Consider the following 27103-nt stretch of genomic DNA (forward strand, 5'->3'; position numbering starts at 1 on the left):
GTATTCTGGGCAAGTGGGGAGCCATGCCTGGCTGTGACACTTTAGCATCTTGGCTCCACCTCTTTGACACATGGCTAAGAAATAAAAAGGACATTTTTTTGTAAGTTTGGCATCCAGCATCAGTTCCAGGAAAGTACATCATACTTTGCTATTGTCTGCTTTTATACCTGAACAGCTATTTAAAAGTATCTGCAGCTTTTTTTTCTTGGCAAATACGCCAACAGAATCCTTTTAATGTCAGAGCCAGGAATATATTTGTAACAAGGATTTATGTCATTAAAGAACCTGCACCAGAGATAGTCGGGGCACCAGATCTCTACCATTTAATTTCAACATCAATTTACAGACAATAAAACATTTACACTGTTTATATGGGAAGTAATTACAGGGTTTACTCTCCAAGCTCATTCTCTTGTTTTATTGTTTCTTAATGTCTATTTATTACACCACTACTTTGCTATTTTGTGAATATCTATATCTGTGTTTCTTTTGACAGTTTTCTATGGAAATAGGCAGACATAAGCATGCCAAGATAATCCTGGGACACTTAAAGGGAAAGTGACAGGCTGTTCACCCGCACCTAACACAATACACTAGGTTATAGTACGGGTGAACAGAGGTAAATCGATGTCTTACAGAAATTGGTAAAGGTATTCACAATGGCTATATTGCAATGGCTGTATTGCTGCAGTTCTCCTCTACGCAATGGAGGCAGGGAACCTGTCCTTGCTGAGTTTCCCTACCTCCTCTGTATGCATAGCAATGCCTGCACCTGATAGGAATATTCAGTTTTCTTCCCTGCTGTCACGTGAGCTCTCTGCTATTGCAGGCACCACTCGTCAGAGTGAAGCGAGGATGCGGTGCCTGCACTCTGCTACAATAGCAGAGCGCCCAAGTGACATCAGTGAAGTAATTAGAATATTTATATCAGGAGAGAGCATTACCCGGCAAATAAAGGAGGCAGGGGAGCTCGGGAATCTGGCTCCCTGCCTAGAACTGTGCAGAGAAGAGCTACAGTAATACAGCAACATGGGGGAGACATATCTTGTGCATGCTTTTACCAATTTCTGTAAGACATTGTTTTACTTTTGGATACCCACACTATAACCCAGTATATTGGATTTAGTGTGGATGAACAGACTGTCACTTTCTCTTTAAGCCCTGATACCACCCCTGAAATAGCTAAGAATGATCAACCTGTTGGGGATAGAGGTCGTAGAGGTACGCCCTCGCGTCCTGGTACTTAACCCCTTAAGGACTCAGGGTTTTTCCGTTTTTGCACTTTCGTTTTTTCCTCCTTACCTTTTAAAAATCATAACCCTTTCAATTTTCCACCTAAAAATCCATATTATGGCTTATTTTTTGCGTCGCCAATTCTACTTTGCAGTGACATTAGTCATTTTACCCAAAAATGCACGGCGAAACGGAAAAAAAAATCATTGTGCGACAAAATCGAAAAAAAAACGCCATTTTATAACTTTTGGGGGCTTTCGTTTTTAGGCAGTGCATATTTCGGTAAAAATTACACCTTATCATTATTCTGTAGGTCCATACGGTTAAAATGATACCCTACTTATATAGGTTTGATTTTGTCGCACTTCTGGAAAAAATCATAACTACATGCAGGAAAATTTATACGTTTAAAAATGTCATCTTCTGACCCCTATAACTTTTTTATTTTTCCACGTATGGGGTGGTATGAGGACTCATTTTTTGCGCCGTGATCTGAAGTTTTTATCGGTATGATTTTTGTTTTGATCGGACTTTTTGATCACTTTTTATTCATTTTTTAATGGTATAAAAAGTGACCAAAATACGCTTTTTTGGACTTTGGAATTTTTTTGCGCGTACGCCATTGACCGTATGGCTTAATTAATTATATATTTTTATAGTTCGGACATTTACGCACGCGGCAATACCACATATGTTTATTTATTTATTTTTTTACACTGTTTTATTTTTTTTATGGGAAAAGGGGGGTGATTCAGACTTTTATTAGGGAAGGGGTTAAATGACCTTTATTAACACTTTTTTTTTACATTTTTTTTGCAGTGTTATAGGTCCCATAGGGACCTATAACACTGCACACACTGATCTCCTATGCTGATCACAGGCGTGCATTAACACGCCTGTGATCAGCATTATCGGCGCTTGACTGCTCCTGCCTGGATCTCAGCAGTCATTCGTCGATCGGACACCGGGGAGGCAGGTAAGAGCCCTCCCGGTGTCCGATCAGCTGTTCGGGACGCCGCGATTTCACCGCGGCGGTCCCGAACAGCTCGACTGAGCAGCCGGGTCACTTTCACTTTCACTTTAGAAGCGGCGGTCAGCTTTGACCGCCGCTTCTAAAGGGTTAATACCGCACATCGCCGCGATCGGCGATGTGTGGTATTAGCCACGGGTCCCGGCCGTTGATTAGCGCCGGGACCGACGCGATATGATGCGGGATCGCGGCGCGATCCCGCTTCATATCGCGGGAGCCGGCGCAGGACGTAAATATACGTCCTGCGTCGTTAAGGGGTTAAGAGGAGGGCGTACCTGTCCGCTCTCTGTATTTCCGATCACCACCGCTCGTCGGGTGGTGATTGGACAGGGATGACAGCTGATATCTATCAGCAGGCATCCATTGGCAATGCCTAGGGGGGTCCTGAGACCTCCCCATGTCGGCAATCGGTGGCGTCAATTCAGATCGGCGATTTGTGGCGATTCTGGGCCAATCGGTTCACTGGTAACCCGATTGCACGGAAAATAACAGTGATGGGAGCTGTCAGACACAGCTCCGACCATGCTAAAGGATAGGAATGAGGTGGCAGTGGTGACACCTCCTCCTGTCCCCTGCCATTAGTCGGTCAGGACTAACCGACCAATGGCAGTTGGAGGCGGGGGGGGGGGGTTAAAGTTAATTTCCCCCTCTCTGCCCACTGATTGAAGGTCCGGGCAGAGCGGGGGGAACAAGTGCTTACTGGCGGAGTGGCGGCGGCATCATGGAGCAGCGGCGGCAGCAGCAGAGACATGCGGCGGTGGAGGAGGCTGCAGTGAAGATCACTGGTAAGTGATCTTCACTGTGGCCTTCTAAAATTTGCAAAACTACAACTCCCAGCATGCCAAGACAGCCAAAGGCTTTTGCAACATCTGGAGGGCCACAGTTTTGAGACCACTGTGTAGTGGTCTCCAAACTGTGGCCCTCCAGATGTTGCAAAACTACAACTTTCAGCATGCACTGACTGTCTGAGCATGCTGGAAGTTGTAGTTTTGCAACATCTGAAGTGGCACAGTTTGTGGTCTCCAAACTGTAGCCCTCCAGATGTTGCAAAACTACAATTCCCAGTATACCCAGACAGCCAGGGATGCTGGGCGATGTAGTTCTGCAATATCTGACCCTTCAGATGTTGCAGAACTACAACTCCCAGCATGCCTGGACAGTCTGGGCTTGCTTGGAGTTGTAGTTTTGCAACATCTGGAGGACTACAGTTTGGAGAACACTACTTAGCGTTCTCAAAACTGTTCTTCCCCAGTTGTTGCATAACTACAACTCCTAGCATGCCTTTCGGCTGTCAGTACATGTTGGGAGTTGTAGTTTTGCAACAGCTGTAGGCACATTGGTTGGGAAACACTGAGCTAGAGTCTGTTTCCTAACTCAGTGATTCCAACTCGTGTGCCTCCAGCCGTTGCAAAACTACAACTCCCAGATTGCACTGACAGATCGTACATGCTGGGAGTTGTAGTTTTGCAAAAGCTGGAGGCACCCGGGTTGGAATCACTGAGCTAGAGTCTGTTTCCTAACTCAGTGGTTCCCCACCAGTGTGCCTACAGCTGTTGTAAAACATTCACATGGGCGGGTTTACAGTGAGTTTCCTTCTACAAGTTTGAGCTGCGGCAAATTTTCTGCCGCAGCTCAAACTCCCAGCGGAAAACTCACTGTAAACCCGCCCATGTGAATGCACCCTAAAAAACACTACACAAAATAAAAAGTAAAACACTACATATACACCTTTACACTGTCTTCCTCCCCCCCCCCTAATAAAAATGAAAAACGGCTTATACGGCAGTGTTTCCTAAACGGAGCCTCCAGCTGTTGCAAAACATCAACTCCCAGTATTGCCCGACAGCCATTGACTGTCCTGGCAGGCTGGGAGTTTTGCAACAGCTGGAAGCACCCTATTTGGGAAACACTGCCATAGGGATTTGGTGGAGACAAGCGCCATCCTTGTATCCGGGTCCGCCCCTATTGCAAATTCCTAATTTAGGCCTCAAATGCGCATGGTGCTCTCTCACTTCAGAGTCCTGTCGTATTTCAAGGCAACAGTTTAGGGCCACATATGGGTATCTCTGCACGTGGGAGAAATTGCGTTACATATTTTGGGGTAATTTTTCTCCTTTTACCCCTTATGAAAAGGAAAAGCTAGGGGCTACACCAGCCTGTTAGTGTAAAAAAAAAAATTTACATTAATATGCTGTTGTTGCCCCATACTTTTCATTTTCACAAGAGGTAAAAGGAGAAAAAGACCCCCAAAATTTTTAACGCCATTTTTTCCGAGTACGTAAATACCCCATATGTGTACGTAAAATGCTCTGCGGGCGCACAACAAGGCTCAGGAGTGAGAGAGAGCCATGTACTTTTGAGGTCTAAATTGGTGATTTGCACAGAGGTGGCTGATCGTTACAGCAGTTCTGACATGAACGCAAATAAAAATAAAAAAAAAACACATGACCCCCATTTTAGAAACTACATCCCTCACGGAACGTAACAAGGGGTATAGTCAGCCTTAACAACCCACAGGTGTCTGACAGATCAAAAAATCTTTCATTTGCACAGCCCACTGTTCCAAAGTTCTGTCAGACACCTGTGGGGTGTAAGTGCTCACTGCACCACTTATAACATTCTGTGAGAGGTGTAGTTTCCAAAATGGGGTCACATGTGTGTGTGTTTGGGGGGGGGGGTCCACTGTTCTGGCACCCCGGGGGGCTCTGTAAACGCACATGGCCCCCCGCAGAGCACTTTATATCCACATATGAGATATTTCCATACTCAGAAGAAATGGGGTTACACATTTTTGGGGGCTTTTTCTCCTATTACCCCTTGTGAAAATGAAAAATTTGGGGTAACACTACCATTTTATTGAATTTTTACGTCCCACTTTAACGAAAGTTTGTCAATCACCTGTGGAGTGTTAAGGCTCACTGTACCCTTCCTTGAGTGGTGTAGTTTCCAACATAGTGTGCCATGTGTTTTTTTTTTTTTTTTTTTTTTACTGTTCTGGCATCATGGGGGCTTCCTAAATGTTACATTCCCCCCCTATAAAAACCATTTCAGCAAATGGGTGCAGTTTTCATAATGGGGTCCATTATGGGGTATTTCTAACATAAAGACCCTCATATTCACTTCAAAACTGAACTCGTCCCTGAAAAATTCTGATTTAGAAATTTTCAGGAAACATTTGAAAATTGCTGCTATACTTTGAAGCCCTCTGATGTCTTCAAAAAGTAAAAACATGTCAACTTTATGATGCCAACATAAAGTAGACATATTGTATATGTGAATCAATATGCATTTTGACATGTCCCTTTTCCTTACAAGCAGAGTACTTCAAAGTTAGAAAAATGCAAAATTTTCTTTTAATTTTTCACCAAGAAATGATGCAAGTATGGACGGAAATTTACCACTAACATAAAGTAGAATATGTCACAAAAAAACAGTCTCGGAATCAAATTTATAAGTAAAAGCATCCCAGAGTTATTAATGCATAAAGTGATAGAGGTCAGATTTGAAAAAAATGCTCCCGTCCTTAGGGTCATAATGGGCTTTGTCCCCAATGGGTTAAACTCCACCCTGCCCCCTTCATAACAGTCAACAAAATCTTGCTGTATGATATCATTAATTTTATTTTAGTCCTAAAAGGGATTGTCCCATCTTGTCAACTGGTTTTGTGGTGGTAGGAGGTGGTCAGGTTAGCCAAAAGCAGCCGAACTGGGGAAGTTACACAACTATACTGTTTACATAACTCCCAATGTTACATAAACAGAGTATCCTGTGGGACTTCACCATTTTTGCAATTCCTATTAAAGTCAAGGCAATTGTGCAAATTGGGTTCATTCTCCACTTCGGCAGCTTTCAGATATCCTTACCACCTCAGGCCTCTGTAAACAGGTAGGAGGTGGCTGGGAAAGCCAATTGATCAGGTGGGACAACCCCCGTTAAGTTGATAAAAATATAACTGCAAAGTTTTTTCTAAGACTTTTTTTTTCATTGGCTAATGTGGTACCAAACTATTTTCCTTTTCCCTACAAGATAATTACTGTTTTTACTGTTCTTTACCAAATGATGAATAAGATGAACAGGGTTGGACTGGTCCACCAGAGTTTGGGCATTCAACTCTGACACAAATATGAGCCCCATTATATCCAACCACTTGGGGCTAACTTTGGGGCAAATCCAATGTCAATAGGCTCTATTTCTTATTCGATGGTTCACAAATAACCTTTTAGATCTTACTGACGATATGCCCTGTGTGTACAATGATAGCATATAACAATAAACGTTATAATGAGAGCAAAACTGGACATGCACATATTCTGAAGATGGAGATTGGACCCATTGAATCTTCTTCTCTAAAGGGCCCAGGGAACTTCAGGTCAACAAAAACCAACATGTTATCAAAAGAATTCTCTGACTGGGTAGGAAATGATAGACCTAAATGTGCCAAAAGTCAACTTATTAAAATAACATTCTTGACTATTTGTACCAATTATCAAGTGAAAGGACGTGACAGAACAGCACCTTTCCTCTTACTAATGGGGGATGCAGGAGCCTTTAACAGTAGCATGACAGGCGCTGCAGGCGATGCCAGGGCTGTCACATCCACTCAAATTCTTTACAGAATTCAAATTATTCTGATTATACATCTTGATTTGAAGGAACCATTTTAAACAAGAATCTGAAGAAGCAAAATGAATGGGCAAAGATTTGTCATACTCATCTGAAGACCTTGTAATGTATGAGATTGATTTCTCTCTTTAACAAAGGGATTCCTTATATCGATTCATTAGAGCTTGTCTTGGAGATGCAGAATTGAAGTGCGTGATGTTGAAATATGCATACTTGTAGGATATATATTTTAAGACATTGGTCTGGAGAACCTTTTTAATGTTATATTGAGATATTTTTAGGTATTTCCTCTTTTAATACTCCATTGCTAGGAAACAACAGTCATGACTATCTAGGAAAAAAAATTTGGACAATGTTTAAAGGGGTACTCCATTGCTAGACATCTGATTCTATATCCACAGGTTCAGAATGCAGGGTGTCTGAACGGAGATCACGGGGGTCCCAGCGGCCGGACCACCGCGATCAGACATGTTATCTTCTATTCTGTGGATAGGGGATTAGATGTCTGGCAATGGAGTACCCCTTTAAATGAATTTAAAAAATGTAACAATGTTTACAATTATACCATATGTATTAACCCCTTCTTCCTGGATGCATTTCAGGCCTTAATGACTAGTACAATTTGTCAGATTTATTTGCATGTACTGGTTAAACAACTATTACTTTTTATATTTTTAGGTTATTAAAGTGAATCAGTCACCTGGAAAATTGTGTATACCGCCAGTATGGTAAGGTAGAATGCAATAAAAGTAAAAAAAAAAAAACATGCCTAGGGTAGGCTGTGCCCCTAGGGTCACAATGCCTCTCTACAGTAACTGGAATAGACGTCTCTCCCCGCTTCTGGCGGCGCATGCGCAATGAGGCAGTTAGGCAGGTGCTTGACAAACTTATTGTGAGCGCTCCAACCCAAAAAGAATGGTATAAATAGTACCTGCAATGGGAATCAATGGCATATGTGCTAGGTTTGAAGAGGGCTCGATGAACCCTGCCTATTTTTCAAGGAGAGCGAGAGAGAGGTTTTACAGGGCAGAATTTTTGCATCCATAGGGCACAGACTCCTTGACACTTGGAGGCCATAAAAGTGCTTTTTTCCATGGAATAAAGACAAACACACTATTTTATTGCATTCCACATTACTATGCTGGCATTTTAATGTATAAAAAAGTTAAAGAAAAGTAAAAACCTTAAAATGAAAATTAAATTTTTCCCACAATTGCCTCTTGGTTATATTGACATATGGCATGCCATAGTTGGGTTGTTCAGGGAGCAAAGAAAATGTCTTGACTGTTCAGCTCCATCCTGCATGTCTTTGAAGTATACCTTCGAGACAAGATGGAGCGAATGCCGAAACATTGTGCAGCTATTTGTCATCCTGTGGGGGCGTAGTTTTGGCCACATGGGATCATCCTGGCTGGCACCCGACCCCTCTTGACTCTGAAAGTATACTTCAGAGACATGCAGAGGGCAGAATGGGGGCGCTGGGGTGCAGAACTTTCAATACCTTTTCTGCTCCCCGGACAACCCCTTTGAGGTCTACACATTAGGGTGTTTATTATATTTTAAATATGTTTTACAATTTTATATTACTGTTGTTTGTTCCCCACTAGGGACCTTATTTTATGACTTATTTATCCTGTAACTGGAGCTGCTGTAAGGGCCATACAGAGAAAAACAACTAAATCCAGCAGCATGGTCATGTGACTTGTCACCTGGTGATCACATGATCCTCAGGACCTTATAGCGTCAGCAATGTGTACAGAGTGATTGTGAGGCTGAAATGGTAAAATACTGTTTCCCTCTTCTTCTGTGGGTGTCCAGCTGCCTCTGACAGCCAAGCATCCGACCAATGGCGGCAGATGCCCGTCTTTGAACCCTCTCCAGCTCCACTATATCTTTCTTGTTCACTGGTGCCCAGTACTGTGCACAGTATTCCATGTGTGGTCTGACTAGTGATTTGTACAGCTTATATTTAGTCTATTGAACCTTATAGATAAGGTTAATGATATCCCCATGTTTATCTGCAGTGTGCAGCCAAAATAGAACTTGACAGCCACTTAAATGATCATTTCCAATATAAATCTATTTTTTACTAGCAGCACAGTTTTGTATTGTCAGATGACCCCGTGATCGGGAACAGGTAAGAGTATATGTACTTTATCTCTGCTGTGTTTGCTGACAGCAGCATCAATGTTGGTTTAGGGAACACACATGGGGCAGGGGTAAGGTGAAGGTTACACGTTCTACGAATAATTACTGGTTCATTTTCAAGTTTCTTTTCTGGAAAGGCTCAGACATTGCGATCTGGCAGCTTCTGTTAATGTGTAGAAGAAGTAATACCAGCTCATTGGCTTCCAGTTATGATTAGTTAACTTCACGCAGGCATAGCAAGCTGTCCTGTAAAATTCCACAGTAAATGAAGCTGCACGCTGCAGGTCTTTAACCCCTTATGGAAGCACAGATTTTTTTATTTTTGCACATTCATTTTTTCCTCCTCGCCTTCTAACAGCCAGAACACTTTCAATTTTCCACTTACAGACCCATATGAGGGCTTGTTTTTTTGTGCCTGTTTTTCATACTTGTAAGATGAAATTGGAAAAAAAAATTTGGGGGGCTTCAGTTTCTACACATTGAACTTTTAAGTAACAATAACATGCTATCTTTATTTTGTATTTCCATACAATTACAAATATACCCAATTTCTATAGGATTTGCTTTATTTTACTACCTTTTTAAAAATATATACCTTTTTGTACGAAAATTAAAATGCTTAAAATTGTTCTCTTCTGACCCCTATAACTCTTTTATTTTTTGTTAAACAGGGCTCATTTTCAGTGCCGTGATCTATGTTTTGATGGAACTTTTTGTTCGTTTTTTTATTTTTTATTTCTTTCTAAAATATATAGTGACCAAAAGTAGTTCTGTAGTTTGGTATAGACTTACATTTACACCATCCATTGACCGTACAGTTTAATTAATGTTATATTTTAATAGTTTGGACATTTCCAATAAGCGGCAAAAACACATATGTTTATTTGTTTTTCTTTTTGAAACATGGGAAAAGGGGGTGATTCAAACTTTTATTAGGGAAGAGGCTTATCCACATGCTTATTTTATGCATAAAAACGTGACAAAGCGGCGCATGTAGGTAAATGAAGCATATTACACAGAGAACGACCTCAAATCTGTCATTTTTAAGAAGGGTTTACATAAATCTCACCTTTTTGCAGCCCATTTTGCACTATTATCCAACATAATTGAGACTGTTAGCAAGTATGGCTACACTGGGTCGACTAGGGGAAATTATTCTAAAAGCCCACCCAATTTTTTTTCATCATAATCTTTGTTGGTATCATTGTACGCACAAAGACCTTTCTTCTGCCAAAAATCCTCTGGTACTCTAGTAGGCTTGTCCAACGTGTACACTGGAGTATTCTCTTTAAAGAAAAAGTGGTTAGCTAGTAAAAGCCTACTGGACTCCTGTACCTGCTATTATGTCATCCATTTGCTCTAAGGCCGCCTCCAGCATATGACTGGCATCCGAAGCCATGTTTGATGTGGTCTGTCACCTGCAAAATAAAAAGAAACATATTTTCAAAGGTATCATGCTTTCTCTGTGTGGTTTATTGACTAAGAACAATCATATCTCATGTAGCACAAGATAGCCCTAAGCCGATAAGCCAAGAGATGCGATTTCATAACCTGATTATGTCGCGCCGGACTCTCACTGTTATATAGAAGTTGAGCAGGAATGACATGTGTTTCCAGGTTATTATTAATGTGTTCTCCTGGTAAAGGAAAACTCCAGGCAATATGTTATTTAAAACCTGTCTTCCCGCCAACTAATGGTATAACAGGATGTCTGTGTCCTGGAGCTCACAGCAGGGTGCCAGCTCGAATGTAAAACAAGACAAACATGACGGAGCTATGGGGATTATTAACAGCCATATGACCAGTATAATTTACACGGACCCTGCATGCCACTATGTATTACTTGATATTTATAATATGACCATATAAACCACTGCTCTGTACCCGTAATTGCATTCTACTGGTCAACAATCTCATTTTGCCATCACATTTATAAATAGAAAATAGATGAGCACACAAACACACAAGTTCATTCAGCCTTTAAATCGGACCTGTGGCCAACCCTAAAAAATTAGACCAAACACCTTTTTACAGTTTCTTGATATGTCCTTTTGTTTCCGAAATTCTGACAATTCAGGAAATCAGTCAAATGGGCATGAACTTAATTTTATTAATAGGAGTGACTTTTAGGTCATTGGCAGGATTATATGGTCGGGGGGGGGGGGGAGGGGGGTGTAAATGCTGTACATTGAGGAACATTTATGCCTAATACACACCCCCTAACTGTATAATCTCGCCCATCACCTGATATTCCCTCCCATTTTATAACTAAAGTTCACGCCCATTTGACTGATTCCCTGAATTGTCAGACAAATTATAAACCAACATATCTCAGGAATAGAAGGGTGTATCAAGAAACTGTAAAAAAAAAAGGTGTGTGATCAGGGAACCCTAAGTTATTAAATTATAATGCACTAAACAGGTGGGCCTCATTAGGCTTAGTTTACACTTGGAAATTTTTTGGGAAAAATGCCACTGCCAAAGCCAGAAGTGGATCCAGTAGGAAGGAGGAGTTTAAGTCCTTCCTGTATATTTCCCATTCATTATGAATACACATCTGGCTTTGGCTCAAAAACAGCAGTGACCATTTTCCAAAGAAGTGCCAAGTGGAAATACAGGCTTAGTAAAGTGCAAGGTGAAAGGACAAAGTGCTGAGTACAGAAAACACAGAAGTGCAAAATATATGAAAGATCTTTAAATCAGGCCTAGACACGTCCCCCAGAAGAGAATGTTCACCTCTGGTAAGGCACCCCTTGTGGCAGGAGGCTACAGAGACTGAGACATAAGAACAAAGCACTGTTACTACATGGCGGACATGGTCTGCTTTATACGACAGGCAGTAGCAGTCTATGACTGCTTCTGTAGGGAAATACGGAGCTTGATGCTATTGGTGAGGATAAGCTATCAGGCAAAAGCAATTGCCAACAAATGCAGGGAAAACAGGGAAAATGTCATGCTTTGTATGAGAATAGAAAAAAATATCAACTTTTTAAATTCTTCACAGAGCTTGAACGACTCTTGCCTGTCTGTAATTCAAATGAATTGGAGTTGGTTGTAATACTAGACATGGCCAATGGACAAGAGTCAGCACCAGTAACAAACTGAGGATGAGACATTCAATGGAGAATTGAAGCAAACAGCTGAGCTCATTCTGGAAGATCTCTAATGTTTGTGTGGTGAGGGTGTGATGAGGGCAGATGTTATTACCCTAGGGGCAGATTAAATTAACCCCTTGTGTTCATGATGCCATGGCGTGGTTTTACCTATACACCACCCTAAGGTATGGCTACTGAATCCTGAGTTAGGCGCAGGGCAAATAATGACTCCAATGCCAAGTTACGGAACAATGTTAGCTTTACTTAGGCAGACAGATGGAATAGTCTTTACTGTTCAGTTAGGCCCAAGGAGGTGACCAGTGACTTTAGAGACTTGCGGGTTCGCTTGTACTTGTAATGGATTTGGACAATTTGCTGCAGGCCCACACTGACTTTATACAGACTGATCTTGACTGACCTCACTAGGAATGACTAGACAGACTTCAACCCGTATGTAGTTTACCAGGCTTTGAGTTGACCTGTGGGGACTGGATTAGTAGAAGCGTGGCTGCGTGGTAAGCCTTGGGTCTCCTCAGGACACCAGACACTCTCAGGACTTGACTTCACTGTAGCTCAGCTAAGACTGACTAGCTGGCTCCTCCCAGGGTTTATATGGAGGAGACTCTGGAGGGGTCCTATAGGTCACCCACAAGTCATCTGGTCACTGACACCTTCCCAGGTTACAAGACATAGCAACAATATTTAAAGGTACATAACAGCATAAAAACATTGCAATAGATAACATGGCCACTTATTAACCATTTACAGTACACAAGTAAAGGGGGGATTCAGGGGTCACTGCAATAGAGTCCACCAGACGGGACAGCAAGGGTGCAACTCCTACACTGGGCCACCACATTTGGAACCTGTGGTTCTCAAGTTCTTGGGAGAATAAGGGTCTATTCACACTCCTGCCGGCAGAACTCTGTCTCAAATGAAAGCCCAATACACTTCTATGGGATTCTGCACTCCTGTTGACACTTCATAAGTGTCAACGGGAATGCAGAATCCCATAGAAGAGTATTGGGCTTTCATTTGAGGCGGAATTCCGTCGTGTGAATAGACCCTAACACAGCCAGCATGCCCTAACATACTAAGGCTGTGTTCACACAATGGATTCCACAGCAGATGTTTCTGCTGCGGAAATACCGATTCCACAGTCCGCAGAAAACACCCTTCAGCTCTGGAGCTATTGCTCTAATGGACCCCTGCCTATTCTATCAGGATCTTATCCACACTGACCACGTTGTCTCCTGAAGACCCCATATCTCAGGTTTATGGACCCCTTTGGATATGACATGGAGACAGTGAGATATTGGAGTCACAGATGTCTAAAGTTTCAGATTTCACATGGAATTTGGCTTGAGCCATATAAAAATAAAATTCCATTTACAAGTTTTATGTCTCCAGGCTGAAAAAAATCTGTACATAGAGCTGAATGTCTGTGTCAAAACTATTTAACGACTCAAAGATTATGACACTAATGCTACTATACTAAAACAATGTAATCTGTAATGATAAAATTAACACATGCAGTGAAACATTCAGTCAGATCATGAATAGGCACACCAACAGTACTGTCCGCCGGACGATTAGATCCTTACATGAACCTGGTCTACAAATAGCACAAAGCAGATGGATGTCTAATTGGAAACGTAAAAGAAATAAAATGGAGCTCATTTGGACAATTAGCTCTTAGCAATGATGGTGATACAGGCGGCAAAGTCTAATATAACTTATCATTACAAAGGAGGAACTACAGTCTTAGGGGTTGACAACAATAATATGCCACCCTTAGGTTTCATTTCTAGATGATAAATGAATATTGGTGGATAGGGATCAGTTCCCCATCAATAAATGTTCCTCTGTTCTGGGAAACTGGAACTGACCAAGTATTTATGTCCCGAGGTCCCGTTTAGATTACCCCAGATTGAGATTACAATAGACTTTTACTCCTTTACTTTTACATTAAAGGGGTACTCTGCCCCTAGACATCTTATCCCCTATCGAAAGGTCCCCTATCACAGGGTCCCACCGCTGGGGACCTCCGGGATCTCAGCTGCAGCACCCACCTGTTGCGGCTTCGCCGCAACAGGTGGGTACTGCAGCCAAGATCCCGGGGGTCCCCAGCGGCGGGACCCCTGCGATCTGACATCTTATCCCCTATCCTTTCGATAGGAGATAAGATGTCTAGGAGCGAAGTACCCCTTTAAAGCACTAGGGGGCAGATTTATCAAAACCTGTGCAGTGGAAAAGTTAACCAGTGTTCCATAGCAACCAATTAGATATTTTTTATATGATAGTTTATAGAGAAACAGCTATCAGTTTGGCAGACTGGCATACATTGGTTTATCTGTTTTTCTTGTATACGATCATTAACATTCTTTATATTTATTCTATAGGAGTTTGGGTACCTCAATAAATTATAACAACACGATAATTGTTATTATTTATTTTTCTTTATTCGAAGTGAAAACCTGGAGGAATGTATTTGGTCCCTTTAAAGGAGTACTCCACTGGAAAACATTTTCTTTTTAATCAACTGGTGTCAGAAAGTTAAACAGATTTGTAAATGACTTCTATTAAAAAATCTTAATCCTTCAATTACTTATCAGCTGCTATATGCTCCACAGGAACCACAGTGCTCTCTGCTGACACCTCTGTCCATTTCAGGAACTGTCCGGAGCAGGAGAGGTTTGCTATGGGGATTTTCTCCTGCTCTGGAAGGTTCCTAAAATAGACAGAGGTGTCAGCAGAGAGCCCTGGTGTCAGCCAGAAAGGAAATTCTAAAAGAAAAGAACTTCCTCTGCAGTATACAGCAGCTTGTACGTACTGGGAGGGTTAAGATTTTTTAATAGAAGTGATTTACAAATCTGTTTACAAAACATTTAAAATTGTTTTCCAGTGGAGTACCCCTTTAAGGGATACTGGGAATGTCAAGTTCTTCCAATATATTGGTTTCTAATACAGGGCACACATAATAGCACGCACACACTGTGTGTAAAAAGGGGTCTTGAGCCCCTGCCCTTACGATGCCTCCTCCTTCAGATGCCCTGTCACCTCAGAGGAGGCATCAACACATCAGCCAGGACTGCAATAGGTGCCCTCATGACACAGATAAATGAAAACTCTAGTACAGCAGAGAACCACTGGTTCCCTGCTTCCTCAAACATTAACCTTTCTAATATACTTTGTAAAACAAATGTATCTAATTTTTATAGAAATCATGACTTTTAAGAAAAGATCACTAGGAGTCTGAATACCATCCAGAACATAATCCTGTCTGGCTGAAGCACAAGCGGGGACAAAGTTCAGAATGTGGGACAGGACTGCTGGACAGGACTCCTGTCCTATCTATCAGACTCCTATCTGAGGAGGGGGTTACATTGCAGCCTGAATTGATTGGGTGAAGAGACCCAGCACTGCACAGCAGATTCGGGAGGGAAGTGCATGCATGGTGAGTGAGAGCGGGCTCAGTGCTTGTCACGGCTCCGCCCCCATGTGACGTCACGCTCGGCCCCCTCAATACAAGCCTATGGAGGAGGCGTGACAGTCAGATAGGGGATAAGAAGTCTTAGCGCCGGAGTACCCCTTTAAGAACTTCTTATCTTTACCGTGTTGGTTTGCCACATCTGCTAAGAGCCTGGGACATGCTGCGCACAATGCCCCCCCAGAGGGGAAGCTGTAAAAGATTGGGGAGGGGGGGGGGGACACTGCATCATCAAGTCTAAACATCACAGTCCTCTGTATTTGAGGGAAGGAAGGGAGCTTTCATTTGTATACTGGCCCTGCATGGGGAGCAGGGGTAGTTTACATATGAACATTATCCCCGCATGGGAGGGGGAGAGAGTTGATACATGTATATTGCTGCTGCATGGGGGGTGGGGAGAGGGGGGAGGCATTTATATATGTATTTTGGCCTTGCAAGGGGCAGGGGAAGAGGGGAAGAAGTACCCTATTTTTTACTTGAGCCTGTCTCCAATCAAAATTTCTCCAAACTGTGGACCGGTGGCTGTTGCAAAACTACAACTCCCGGCATGCTCAGACAGCCGTTGGCTGTCTGAGCATGCCGGGAGTTGTAGTTTTGCAACAGCTGGAAGTCTACAGTTCGATAGCCACTGGTCTAGAACCATTAGACTGGATGAGACTGTCAGGGTTATTTCCATTTCTGGCTTATTTCCCTTGAGCTCCTATACAGACTATAATATGATAGTTATATGTTATTTTTGCAGGATCCGCCCTCCAACAATTATCAATGTCATTTAAAATTACCAAAGTAACAGTTTAATCCAGGATTACTCATTCATCCAAAGCCCTTGCTAATAAATCCTAGGGCTGAATTCACACGGGCATAATTTGGGGCCATTTTTATGCCCATATTATGGTCCAAATCCCGGTCTCACCGGGATTCTATTGCCCTAAACAGACAGCATCACAGTGATCTATAATGCTGTTAATTCAGGTCATTAGACCTGTGGTCGGGCCAAGAATTGCAGCCATAATACGGATACAAATGTGGCATATTAGAGTCTCCAAACCAGAATGTCCTGCTTTGTTGACATGCTGCTAAATGCAACTTATTTTAACTGCTGTTATAGGGGGCGCCCCAGTCTACATAGTCAGAATGCAGTTAAAAGCTACACGCTCAGACAATTACTACAGTGGGGATCAAAAGTTTGGGCACCCCAGGTAAAAATTTGTATTAATGTGCATAAAGAAGCCAAGGAAAGATGTAAAAATCTCCAAAAGGCATCAAATTACAGATAAGACATTATTATAATATGTCAACAAAAGATAGATTTTATTTCCATCATTTACACTTTCAAAATAACAGAAAACAAAAAACAAAGAACATCTGTCCAACTGTTAAGCATGGGGGTGGATCAATCATGCTTTGGGGTTTTATTGCAGCCAGTGGCACAGGGAACATCTCACGAGTAGAAGGAAAAATGGATTCAATAAAATTTCAGCAAATTTTGGATGCTAACTTGATGCCATCTGTAAAAAAGCTGAGGTTAAGGAGAGGATGGCTTCTACAAATGGATAATGATACTAAACACACCTCGAAATCCACGGGGTATTACATCAAGAGACGTAAACTGAGGGTTTTGCCATGGCCTTCACAATCTCCTGACCTCAACATAATTGAAAATCTATGGATAGACCTTAAAAGACCAGTGCGTGACAGATAGCCCAGAAATCTCAAAGAACTGGAAGACTTTTGTAAGGAAGAATGGGCAAAGATACCTCAAACAAGAATTGAAAGACTCTTGGCTGGCTACAAAAAGTGTTTACAAGCTGTGATACTTGCCAAAGGGGGCAGTGCAAGATATTAACTCTGCAGGGTGCCCAAACTTTTGCAGATGCCATTTTTTTGTTTTCTGTTATTTTGAAAGTGTAAATGATGGAAATAAAATCAAACTTTTGTTAACATATTATAAGAATGTCTAATCTGTAATTTGATGCTTTTTGGATATTTTTCCATCTTTCCTTGGCTTCTTTATGCACATTAATACAAATTTTTACCTGGGGTGCCCAAACTTTTGATCCCCACTGTATAGACAGAATTCCAGACTGCACAGTTAAACTAATGTTATAGGGGGCGCTTTAGACTACACAGTCATGAAGGGAATTTTCTAGTTTTGGGGATATTCCAGACTACACAACCAGACTGCTGTTATAGGGGTGCTCCCGCTTCATTACCAGATTGCTGTTATAGGGGTGCTCCCGCTTCATTACCAGACTGCTGTTATAGGGGGCGCTCTTGACTACACTACCAGACTTCTGTTATAGGGGTGCTCCTGACTACATTACCAGACTACTGTTAGAGGGGTGCTCCTGACTACATTAACAGACTGCTGTTATAGGGGTGCTCTTGACTACACTACCAGACTGCTGTTAGAGGGGGCGCTCCTGACTACATTAACAGACTGCTGTTATAGGGGTGCTCCCGACTACATTAACAGACTGCTGTTATAGGGGTGCTCTTGACTACATTACCAGACTGTAGTTATAGGGGTGCTCCTGACTACATTACCAGACTGCAGATATAGGGGTGCTCCTGACTACATTACCAGACTGCAGATGTAGGGGTGCTCCTGACTCCATTACCAGACTGCAGATATAGGGGTGCTCCTGACTACATTACCAGACTGCAGATATAGGGGTGCTCCTGACTACATTACCAGACTGCAGATATAGGGGTGCTCCTGACTACATTACCAGACTGCAGATATAGGGGTGCTCCTGACTACATAACCAGACTGCAGATGTAGGGGTGCTCCTGACTACATAACCAGACTGCAGATGTAGGGGTGCTCCTGACTACATTACCAGACTGCTGTTATAGAGGTGCTCCTGACTACAATACTAGACTGCTGTTATAGGGGGTGCTCCTGACTACAATACTAGACTGCTGTTATAGGGGGTGCTCCTGACTCCATTACCAGACTGCTGTTATAGAGGTGCTAATGACTACATTAACAGACTGCAGATATAGGGGTGCTCCTGACTACATTACCAGACTGCCGATATAGGGGTGCTCCCGACTACAATAACAGACTGCTGTTATAGAGGTGCTCCTGACTACATTACCAGACTGTGGATATAGAGGTGCTTCTGACTACATTAACAGACTGCTGTTATAGGGTGCTCCTGACTACATTACCAGACTGCAGTTATAGGGGTGCTCCTAACTACGTTAACCAGACTGCTGTTATAGGGGTGCTCCTGACTATATTACCAGACTGTAGTTATAGGGGTGCTCCCGACTACATTAACAGACTGTAGTTATAGGGGTGCTCCTGACTACATTATCAGACTGTAGTTATAGGGGAGCTCCTGACTACATTACCAGACTGTAGTTATAGGGGTGCTCCTGACTACATTACCAGACTGTAGTTATAGGGGTGCTCCCGACTACATTACCAGACTGCAGTTATAGGGGTGCTCCCAACTACGTTAACCAGACTGCTGTTATAGGGGTGCTCCTGACTATATTACCAGACTGTAGTTATAGGGGTGCTCCCGACTACATTAACAGACTGTAGTTATAGGGGTGCTCCTGACTACATTACCAGACTGTAGTTATAGGGGAGCTCCTGACTACATTACCAAACTGTAGTTATAGGGGTGCTCCCGACTACATTAATAGACTGCTGTTATGGGGTGCTCCTGACTACATTACCAGACTACTGTTATAGGGATGCTCCGACTACATTAATAGACTGCTGTTATGGGGTGCTCCTGACTACATTACCAGACTGCAGTTATAGGGGTGCTCCTGACTACATTAACAGACTGCTGTTATAGGGGTGCTCCTGACTACATTAACAGACTACTGTTCTAGGGGTGCTCCTGACTACATTACCAGACTACTGTTATAGGGGTGCTCCCGACTACATTAACAGACTACTGTTCTAGGGGTGCTCCTGACTACATTACCAGACTGTAGTTATAGGGGTGCTCCTGACTACATTACCAGACTACTGTTATAGGGGTGCTCCCGACTACATTAACAGACTTCTGTAATAGGGGTGCTCCTGACTACATTACCAGACTGTAGTTATAGGGGTGCTCCTGACTACATTAACAGACTACTGTTCTAGGGATACTCCTGACTACATTAACAGACTGCTGTTGTAGAGGTGCTCCCAGCTACATTAACAGAATACTGTTCTAGGGGTGCTCCTGACTACATTACCAGACTGCAGTTATAGGGGTGCTCCCGACTACATTAACAGACTGCTGTTATAGGGGTGCTCCCGACTACATTAACAGACTACTGTTCTAGGGGTACTCCTGACTACATTACCAGACTACTGTTATAGGGGTGCTCCCGACTACATTGTGCTCCCGACTACATTAACAGACTTCTGTAATAGGGGTGCTCCTGACTGCATTACCAGACTGTAGTTATAGGGGTGCTCCCAACTACATTAACAGACTGCTGTTATGGGGTGCTCCTGACTACATTACCAGACTGCAGTTATAGGGGTGCTCCCGACTACATTAACCAGACTACTGTTCTAGGGGGTGCTCCTGACTACATTAACAGACTGCTGTTATAGAGGTGCTCCTGACTACATTAACAGACTGCTGTTATAGGGGTGCTCCCGACTACATTAACAGACTGCTGTTATAGGGGTGCTCCTGACTACATTAACAGACTGCTGTTGTAGAGGTGCTACCGACTACATTAACAGACTGCTGTTTTAGGGGTGCTACTGACTACATTAACAGACTACTGTTTTAGGGGTGCTACTGACTACATTACCAGACTGTAGTTATAGGGGTGCTCCTGACTACATTAACAGACTACTGTTATAGGGGTGCTCCCGACTACATTAACAGACTTCTGTTATAGGGGTGCTCCTGACTACATTAACAGACTACTGTTTTAGGGGTGCTACTGACTACATTACCAGACTGTAGTTATAGTGGTGCTTCTGACTACATTACCAGACTGCTGTTATAGGGGTGCTCCTGACTACATTAACAGACTGCTGTTCTAGGGGTGCTACTGACTACATTAAAAGACTACTGTTTTAGGGGTGCTACTGACTACATTACCAGACTGTAGTTATAGGGGTGCTCCTTACTACATTAACAGACTACTGTTTTAGGGGTGCTCCTGACTACATTAACAAACTGCTGTTCTAGGGGTGCTACTGACTACATTAACAGACTACTGTTTTAGGGGTGCTACTGACTACATTACCAGACTGTAGTTATAGGGGTGCTCCTGACTACATTAACAGACTACTGTTATAGGGGTGCTCCCGACTACATTAACAGACTGCTGTTATAGGGGTGCTCCTGACTACATTAACAAACTGCTGTTCTAGGGGTGCTACCGTCTACATTAACAGACTGCTGTTATAGGGGTGCTCCTGACTACATTAACAAACTGCTGTTCTAGGGGTGCTACCGACTACATTAACAGACTGCTGTTCTAGGGGTGCTACCAACTACATTAACAGACTGCTGTTATAGGGGTGCCCCTGACTATTTTAACAAACTGCTGTTCTAGGGGTGCTACCGACTACATTAACAGACTGCTGTTCTAGGGATGCTACCAACTACATTAACAAACTGCTGTTCTAGGGGTGCTACCAACTACATTAACAGACTGCTGTTATAGGGGTGCTCCTGACTACATTAACAAACTGCTGTTCTAGGGGTGCTACCGACTACATTAACAGACTGCTGTTCTAGGGGTGCTCCTGACTACATTAACAAACTGCTGTTCTAGGGGTGCTACCAACTACATTAACAGACTGCTGTTATAGGGGTGCTCCTGACTACATTAACAAACTGCTGTTCTAGGGGTGCTACCGACTACATTAACAGACTGCTGTTCTTGGGGTGCTACCAACTACATTAACAGACTGCTGTTATAGAGGTGCTCCCGACTACATTAACAGACTGCTGTTATAGAGGTGCTCCCGACTACATTAACAGACTGCTGTTATACGGGATGCTCCTGACTACATTAACAGACTGCTGTTATAGAGGTGCTCCCGACTACATTAACAGACTGCTGTTATAGAGGTGATCCCGACTACATTAACAGACTGCTGTTATAGAGGTGCTCCCGACTACATTGCCAGACTACTGTTATACGGGGTGCTCCTGACTACATTAACAGATTACTAGTACAAGGGGCACTCTAGACTACACAGCCAGACTTCTGTTATAGGAAGCACTCCAGATTACACTACCAGACTTCTGTTTTAGGGGGCGCGGCAGACTAAATAGTTAGAATTCTGTAATAGGGGGAACTCAAGACTACACAGTTAGGCTGCTGTTAAATGGTGCACTCCAGACAACACAGTCAGACTGCTGTTATAGGGGGCGCTTCAGACTGCTGGTATAGGAGGGAGCTCCAGACTACACTACCAGACTGCTGTTACAGGGGGCGCTTCAGACTGCTGGTATAGGAGGGAGCTCCAGACTACACTACCAGACTGCTGTTACAGGGGGCGCTTCAGACTGCTGGTATAGGAGGGAGCTCCAGACTGCACTACCAGACTGCTGTTATAGGAGGGAGCTCCAGACTACACTACCAGACTGCAGTTATAGGGGGCGCTTCAGACTGCTGGTATAGGAGGGAGCTCCAGACTACACTACCAGACTGCTGTTATAGGGGGCGCTTCAGACTGCTGGTATAGGAGGGAGCTCCAGACTACACTACCAGACTGCTGTTATAGGAGGGAGCTCCAGACTACACTACCAGACTGCTGTTATAGGGGGCGCTTCAGATTGCTGGTATAGGAGGAAGCTCCAGACTACACTACCAGACTGCTGTTATAGGGGGCGCTCAAAACTACATATCCAAAATGCTGTAATAGGAAAACTTCTTCACATGCAGCAACATTTCTTACCTATAAATAATGTCAGGTTGAGACTGGGCAGACAATACAATGGCTCTAATCCATAGTGGGAAATGTTCTGCTCACTGGACGCCTCCAGCTAATGAATCTATATAAACCTCCCAAAGAAATAATAGATAAGTGATTCACAGCGCACAGGGTGTATGTGACTTCCCAAGGAATGGTACCGGCCCAACTCTCCACCTTGTCCTACCAGTTCTGTCAGTTGCAGCTGCTCAGCTCATGGACACTCCTCACTATTTAGCAAACACATTTTAACATGAATTAAACAAAGCCAACATGGTCTGCAGAAACACAAAGAGCCCCCTGTCCATAGCTTTGCATAGTACATCACAATAACCATGAAGCAATCCAAAACCCGGACAAGTAACTTCTGGCTACAATGTGTTAAAGAAATGTCGGAAGTAGGAAAAAGCACGAAACTGGCATTATGTTTCCGACATGGAGGGGGGTACGTGATTGTCTGACGAAAACCGATCGGTAACACATATCTAACAATACAGAGGGACATTATGATACTTACACTAAAGTTGTACTTTCCCCTTTAAACAAAACCTGCTGGGAAGGTTATTCCATTGCACAAAGAATGCAAAATGACAAAGTCAGCTCTGCTACATCCTGACATTGAAAACTCAGCAAGTCATCTGGACAACCTACCTTACTTGTCTGCTCCTTCTGTATTCCCACAGCTTTCCCGGTGGCTCTTTAATCCGTGGATGTCGCCCCTGTAATCACATCACACTGCTTACTTTGAAGCTAATGACAAGCCTTAGGAGAGGGAGCACCACACCAAAAGCACATGCTCACAATAATGCTGAACACTGCCCAGGAAAAACAAGAACATCTACAATTCCATTACTACAAATGTTCAAGTTCAGCCTCCTCTCCTGCTGACAAGGGACTGGAGGGAGACATCTCCTGCACCTTCACTTCCGAGCTCAGCTCCATCTTCAACTAATACTAATCCAAGTTGAAAGAGTTATTTTAAAGGGACCTTGTTGTTTTATTCGGCGACGGGCTGACATGATGTATTGTATTTCAAAGCAACTTGTTTCTGTGTCTTACACAACAAGTAACAGCAAGTGCAAGAAAAAACGACTGTACTATGTAAGAATATGTGTGGAAACAGGCAGAGGAGGGCAAATGACAGTAGACCTTAACCCCTTAAGGACTCAGCCCATTTGGACCTTAAGGACTTGGACAATTTTATTTTAACGTTTTCGTTTTTTCCTCCTCCCCTTCAAAAAATCATAACTCTTCTATATTTTCATCCACAGACTAGTATGAGGGCTTGTTTTTTGCGCGACCAGTTGTCCGTTGTAATGCCATCACTCACTTTATCATAAAATGTATGGCGCAACCAAAAAAATACTATTTGTGTGGGGAAATTAAAAAGAAAACCGCAATTTTGCAAATTTTGGAAGGTTTTGTTTTTCCGCCGTACAAGTTATGGTAAAAATGACATGTGTTTTTTATTCTCTGGGTCAATACGATTAAAATGATACCCATGATAATACACTTTTCTATTACTGTTGCGCTTAAAAAAAATCGCTAACTTTTTAACCAAATTAGTACGCTTAAAATCCCCCTATTTTTAAGACCTATAACTTTTTCATTTTTCCGTATAAGTGGTGGTATGAGGGCTCATGTTTTGCGCCGTGATCTGTACTTTTTATTAATACCATATTTGCTTATACAAAACTTTTATTACATGTTTTATTAATTTTTTTTGGGAATAAAATGTTATAAAAAAAAAGATGCTATTTTGGACTTTTTTTTTTTTACGTTCACGCCGTTCACCGTACGGGATCATTTGCATTTTATTTTAATAGTTCAGAAATTTACGCACGCGGCGATACCAAATATGTATATAAAATAATTTTTTTTACACTTTTTTGGGGTAAAATAGGGAAAATGGGACAATTTACGTTTTTATTGGGGGAGGGGGTTTTTCAAGTTTTTTTTACTTTATTTTTTACTTAATTTTTTTTCTTTTATTTTTACACTTTAATAGTCCCCATAGGGGACTATTTAAAGCAATCACTCGATTGCTAATCCTGTTCAGTGCTATGTATAGGACATAGCACTGATCAGGATTATCGGTCATCTTCTGCTCTGGTCTGCGGGAAGGCAGATCAGAGTAGAAGACTCCCGGAAGGCAGCGGAGCCAGGTGAGGGGAACTCCGTCTGCCGTGCAGGATGATCGGATCGCCGCGGCAGCGCTGCGGGCGATCCGATCATCCTGTTAAGTGACCGCGATGCTGCAGATGCCGTGATCGGTATTGATCACGGCATCTGAGGGGTTAATGGCGGACATCCGCGGGATCGCGGGTGTCCGCCATTATCGGCGGGTCCCTGGCTGCAATCCACAGCCGGGACCTGCCGCGCATGATGCCGGCATCGCTCCATGATGCCGGCATCGTAAATGTACGTCCTGGTGCGTTAAGTACCACATACATTTACATCCTGTGTCGTTAAGGGGTTAACCCCTTAACGACGCAGGACGTATATTTACGTCCTGCGCCGGCTCCCGCGATATAAAGCGGGATCGCGCCGCGATCCCGCATCATATCGCGTCGGTCCCGGTGCTAATCAACGGCCGGGACCCGCGGCTAATACCACACATCGCCGATCGCGGCGATGTGCGGTATTAACCCTTTAGAAGCGGCGGTCAAAGCTGACCGCCGCTTCTAAAGTGAAACTGAAAGTATCCCGGCTCAGTCGGGCTGTTCGGGACCGCCGCGGTGAAATCGCGGCGTCCCGAACAGCTGATCGGACACCGGGAGGGCTCTTACCTGCCTCCTCGGTGTCCGATCGACGAATGACTGCTCCGTGCCTGAGATCCATAATGCTGATCACAGGCGTGTTAATACACGCCTGTGATCAGGATGAGCGATCAGTGTGTGCAGTGTTATAGGTCCCTATGGGACCTATAACACTGCAAAAAAAAAGTAAAAAAAAAGTGTTAATAAAGGTCATTTAACCCCTTCCCTGATAAAAGTTTGAATCACCCCCCTTTTCCCATAAAAAAATAAAACAGTGTAAAAAAATAAATAAATAAACATATGTGGTATCACCGCGTGCGTAAATGTCCAAACTATAAAAATATATAATTAATTAAGCCGTACGGTCAATGGCGTACGCGCAAAAAAATTCCAAAGTCCAAAAAAGCGTATTTTGTTCACTTTTTATAACATTAAAAAATGAATAAAAAGTGATCAAAAAGTCCGATCAAAACAAAAATCATACCGATAAAAACTTCAGATCACGGCGCAAAAAATGACTCCTCATACCGCCCCGTACGTGGAAAAATAAAAAAGTTATAGGGGTCAGAAGATGACATTTTTAAACATATAAATTTTCCTGCATGTAGTTATGATTTTTTCCAGAAGTGCGACAAAATCAAACCTATATAAGTAGGGTATCATTTTAACCGTATGGACCTACAGAATAATGATAAGGTGTAATTTTTACCGAAATATGCACTGCGTAGAAACGGAAGCCCCCAAAATTTACAAAATGGCGTTTTTTTTTCGATTTTGTCGCACAATGATTTTTTTTTCCGTTTCGCCGTGCATTTTTGGGTAAAATGACTAATGTCACTGCAAAGTAGAATTGGCGACGCAAAAAATAAGCCATAATATGGATTTTTAGGTGGAAAATTGAAAGGGTTATGATTTTTAAAAGGTAAGGAGGAAAAAACGAAAGTGCAAAAACGGAAAAACCCTGAGTCCTTAAGGGGTTAAAGGGGTACTCTGGTTGAAAACTTTTTTTTTTCTAAATCAACTGGTGCCAGAAAGTTAAACAGATTTGTGAATTATTTTTATTAAAAAAATCTTAATCTTTCCAATACTTATTAGCTGCTGAATACTACAGAGGAAATTATTTTCTTTTTGGAACACAGAGCTCTCTGCATACATCACGAGCACAGTGCTCTCTGCTGACATCTCTATCCATTTTAAGAACTGTCCAGAGTAGGAGAAAATCCCCATAGCAAACATATGCTGCTCTGGACAGTGCCTAAAATGGACAGAAATGTCAGCAGAGAGCACTGTGTTTCAAAAGAAAATAATTTCCTCTGTAGTATTCAGCAGCTAATAAGTACTGGAAGGATTAAGATTTTTTAATAGAAGTAATTTACAAATCTGTTTAACTTTCTGGCACCAGTTGATTTATATATTTTTCCACTGGAGTACCCCTTTAAAGGGGTAGTTCCATCCCAACCACGGTAATAAATGCGTAGGGCATGTCAATTAAATATTTTTGCAAATTTGCCTCCTTCTCTTGATATTCCTGCTTCTTTCCTCCCCTTGTTGAGAGCTTGTTGCCTAGGTTACAGACCCCCCCCCCCCCCCCCCCATCCACTCTGGAAGGTGTTCCTGCTGGGGTATGTATAGTAAAGCAGTCAAGTTATTCTGCCTAAGGCTACAAACATACATATCTTAATGTTGGCGGGTTTTTTTGTCCTGAAAAAAATTGGCACAAAAAGGAGTTTTTGCGTCATGTACAAGTATAGACAATTTTTATTTGGCGCATTTTTGTCATTACAAGGCATGTGATTCGTTAAAGGAGTACACCGG

The 27103-nt window shown here is 42.7% G+C and overlaps 1 protein-coding gene across 6 annotated transcripts in view; it reads right to left on the minus strand.

Annotated features, from left to right (window-relative positions):
- PPFIBP2 (PPFIA binding protein 2) overlaps positions 1-23450 on the minus strand; it is a 214250-nt gene extending 190800 nt beyond the window's left edge. For all 6 annotated transcript variants that reach the window (XM_056526592.1, XM_056526593.1, XM_056526589.1 and 3 more), the window contains exons 1-2: positions 23181-23450; positions 10370-10452 (exon numbers count right to left, since the gene is read on the minus strand). In XM_056526592.1, the coding sequence (XP_056382567.1) occupies positions 10370-10433 (64 nt within the window). In that variant the 5' untranslated portion in view covers positions 10434-10452; positions 23181-23450. The remainder of the gene's footprint in view (positions 1-10369; positions 10453-23180) is intronic.
- Positions 23451-27103: the final 3653 nt, after the last annotated feature.

Source organism: Hyla sarda, chromosome 6, assembly GCF_029499605.1.
Source record: "Hyla sarda isolate aHylSar1 chromosome 6, aHylSar1.hap1, whole genome shotgun sequence".
Taxonomy (NCBI): Eukaryota; Metazoa; Chordata; class Amphibia; order Anura; family Hylidae; genus Hyla; species Hyla sarda.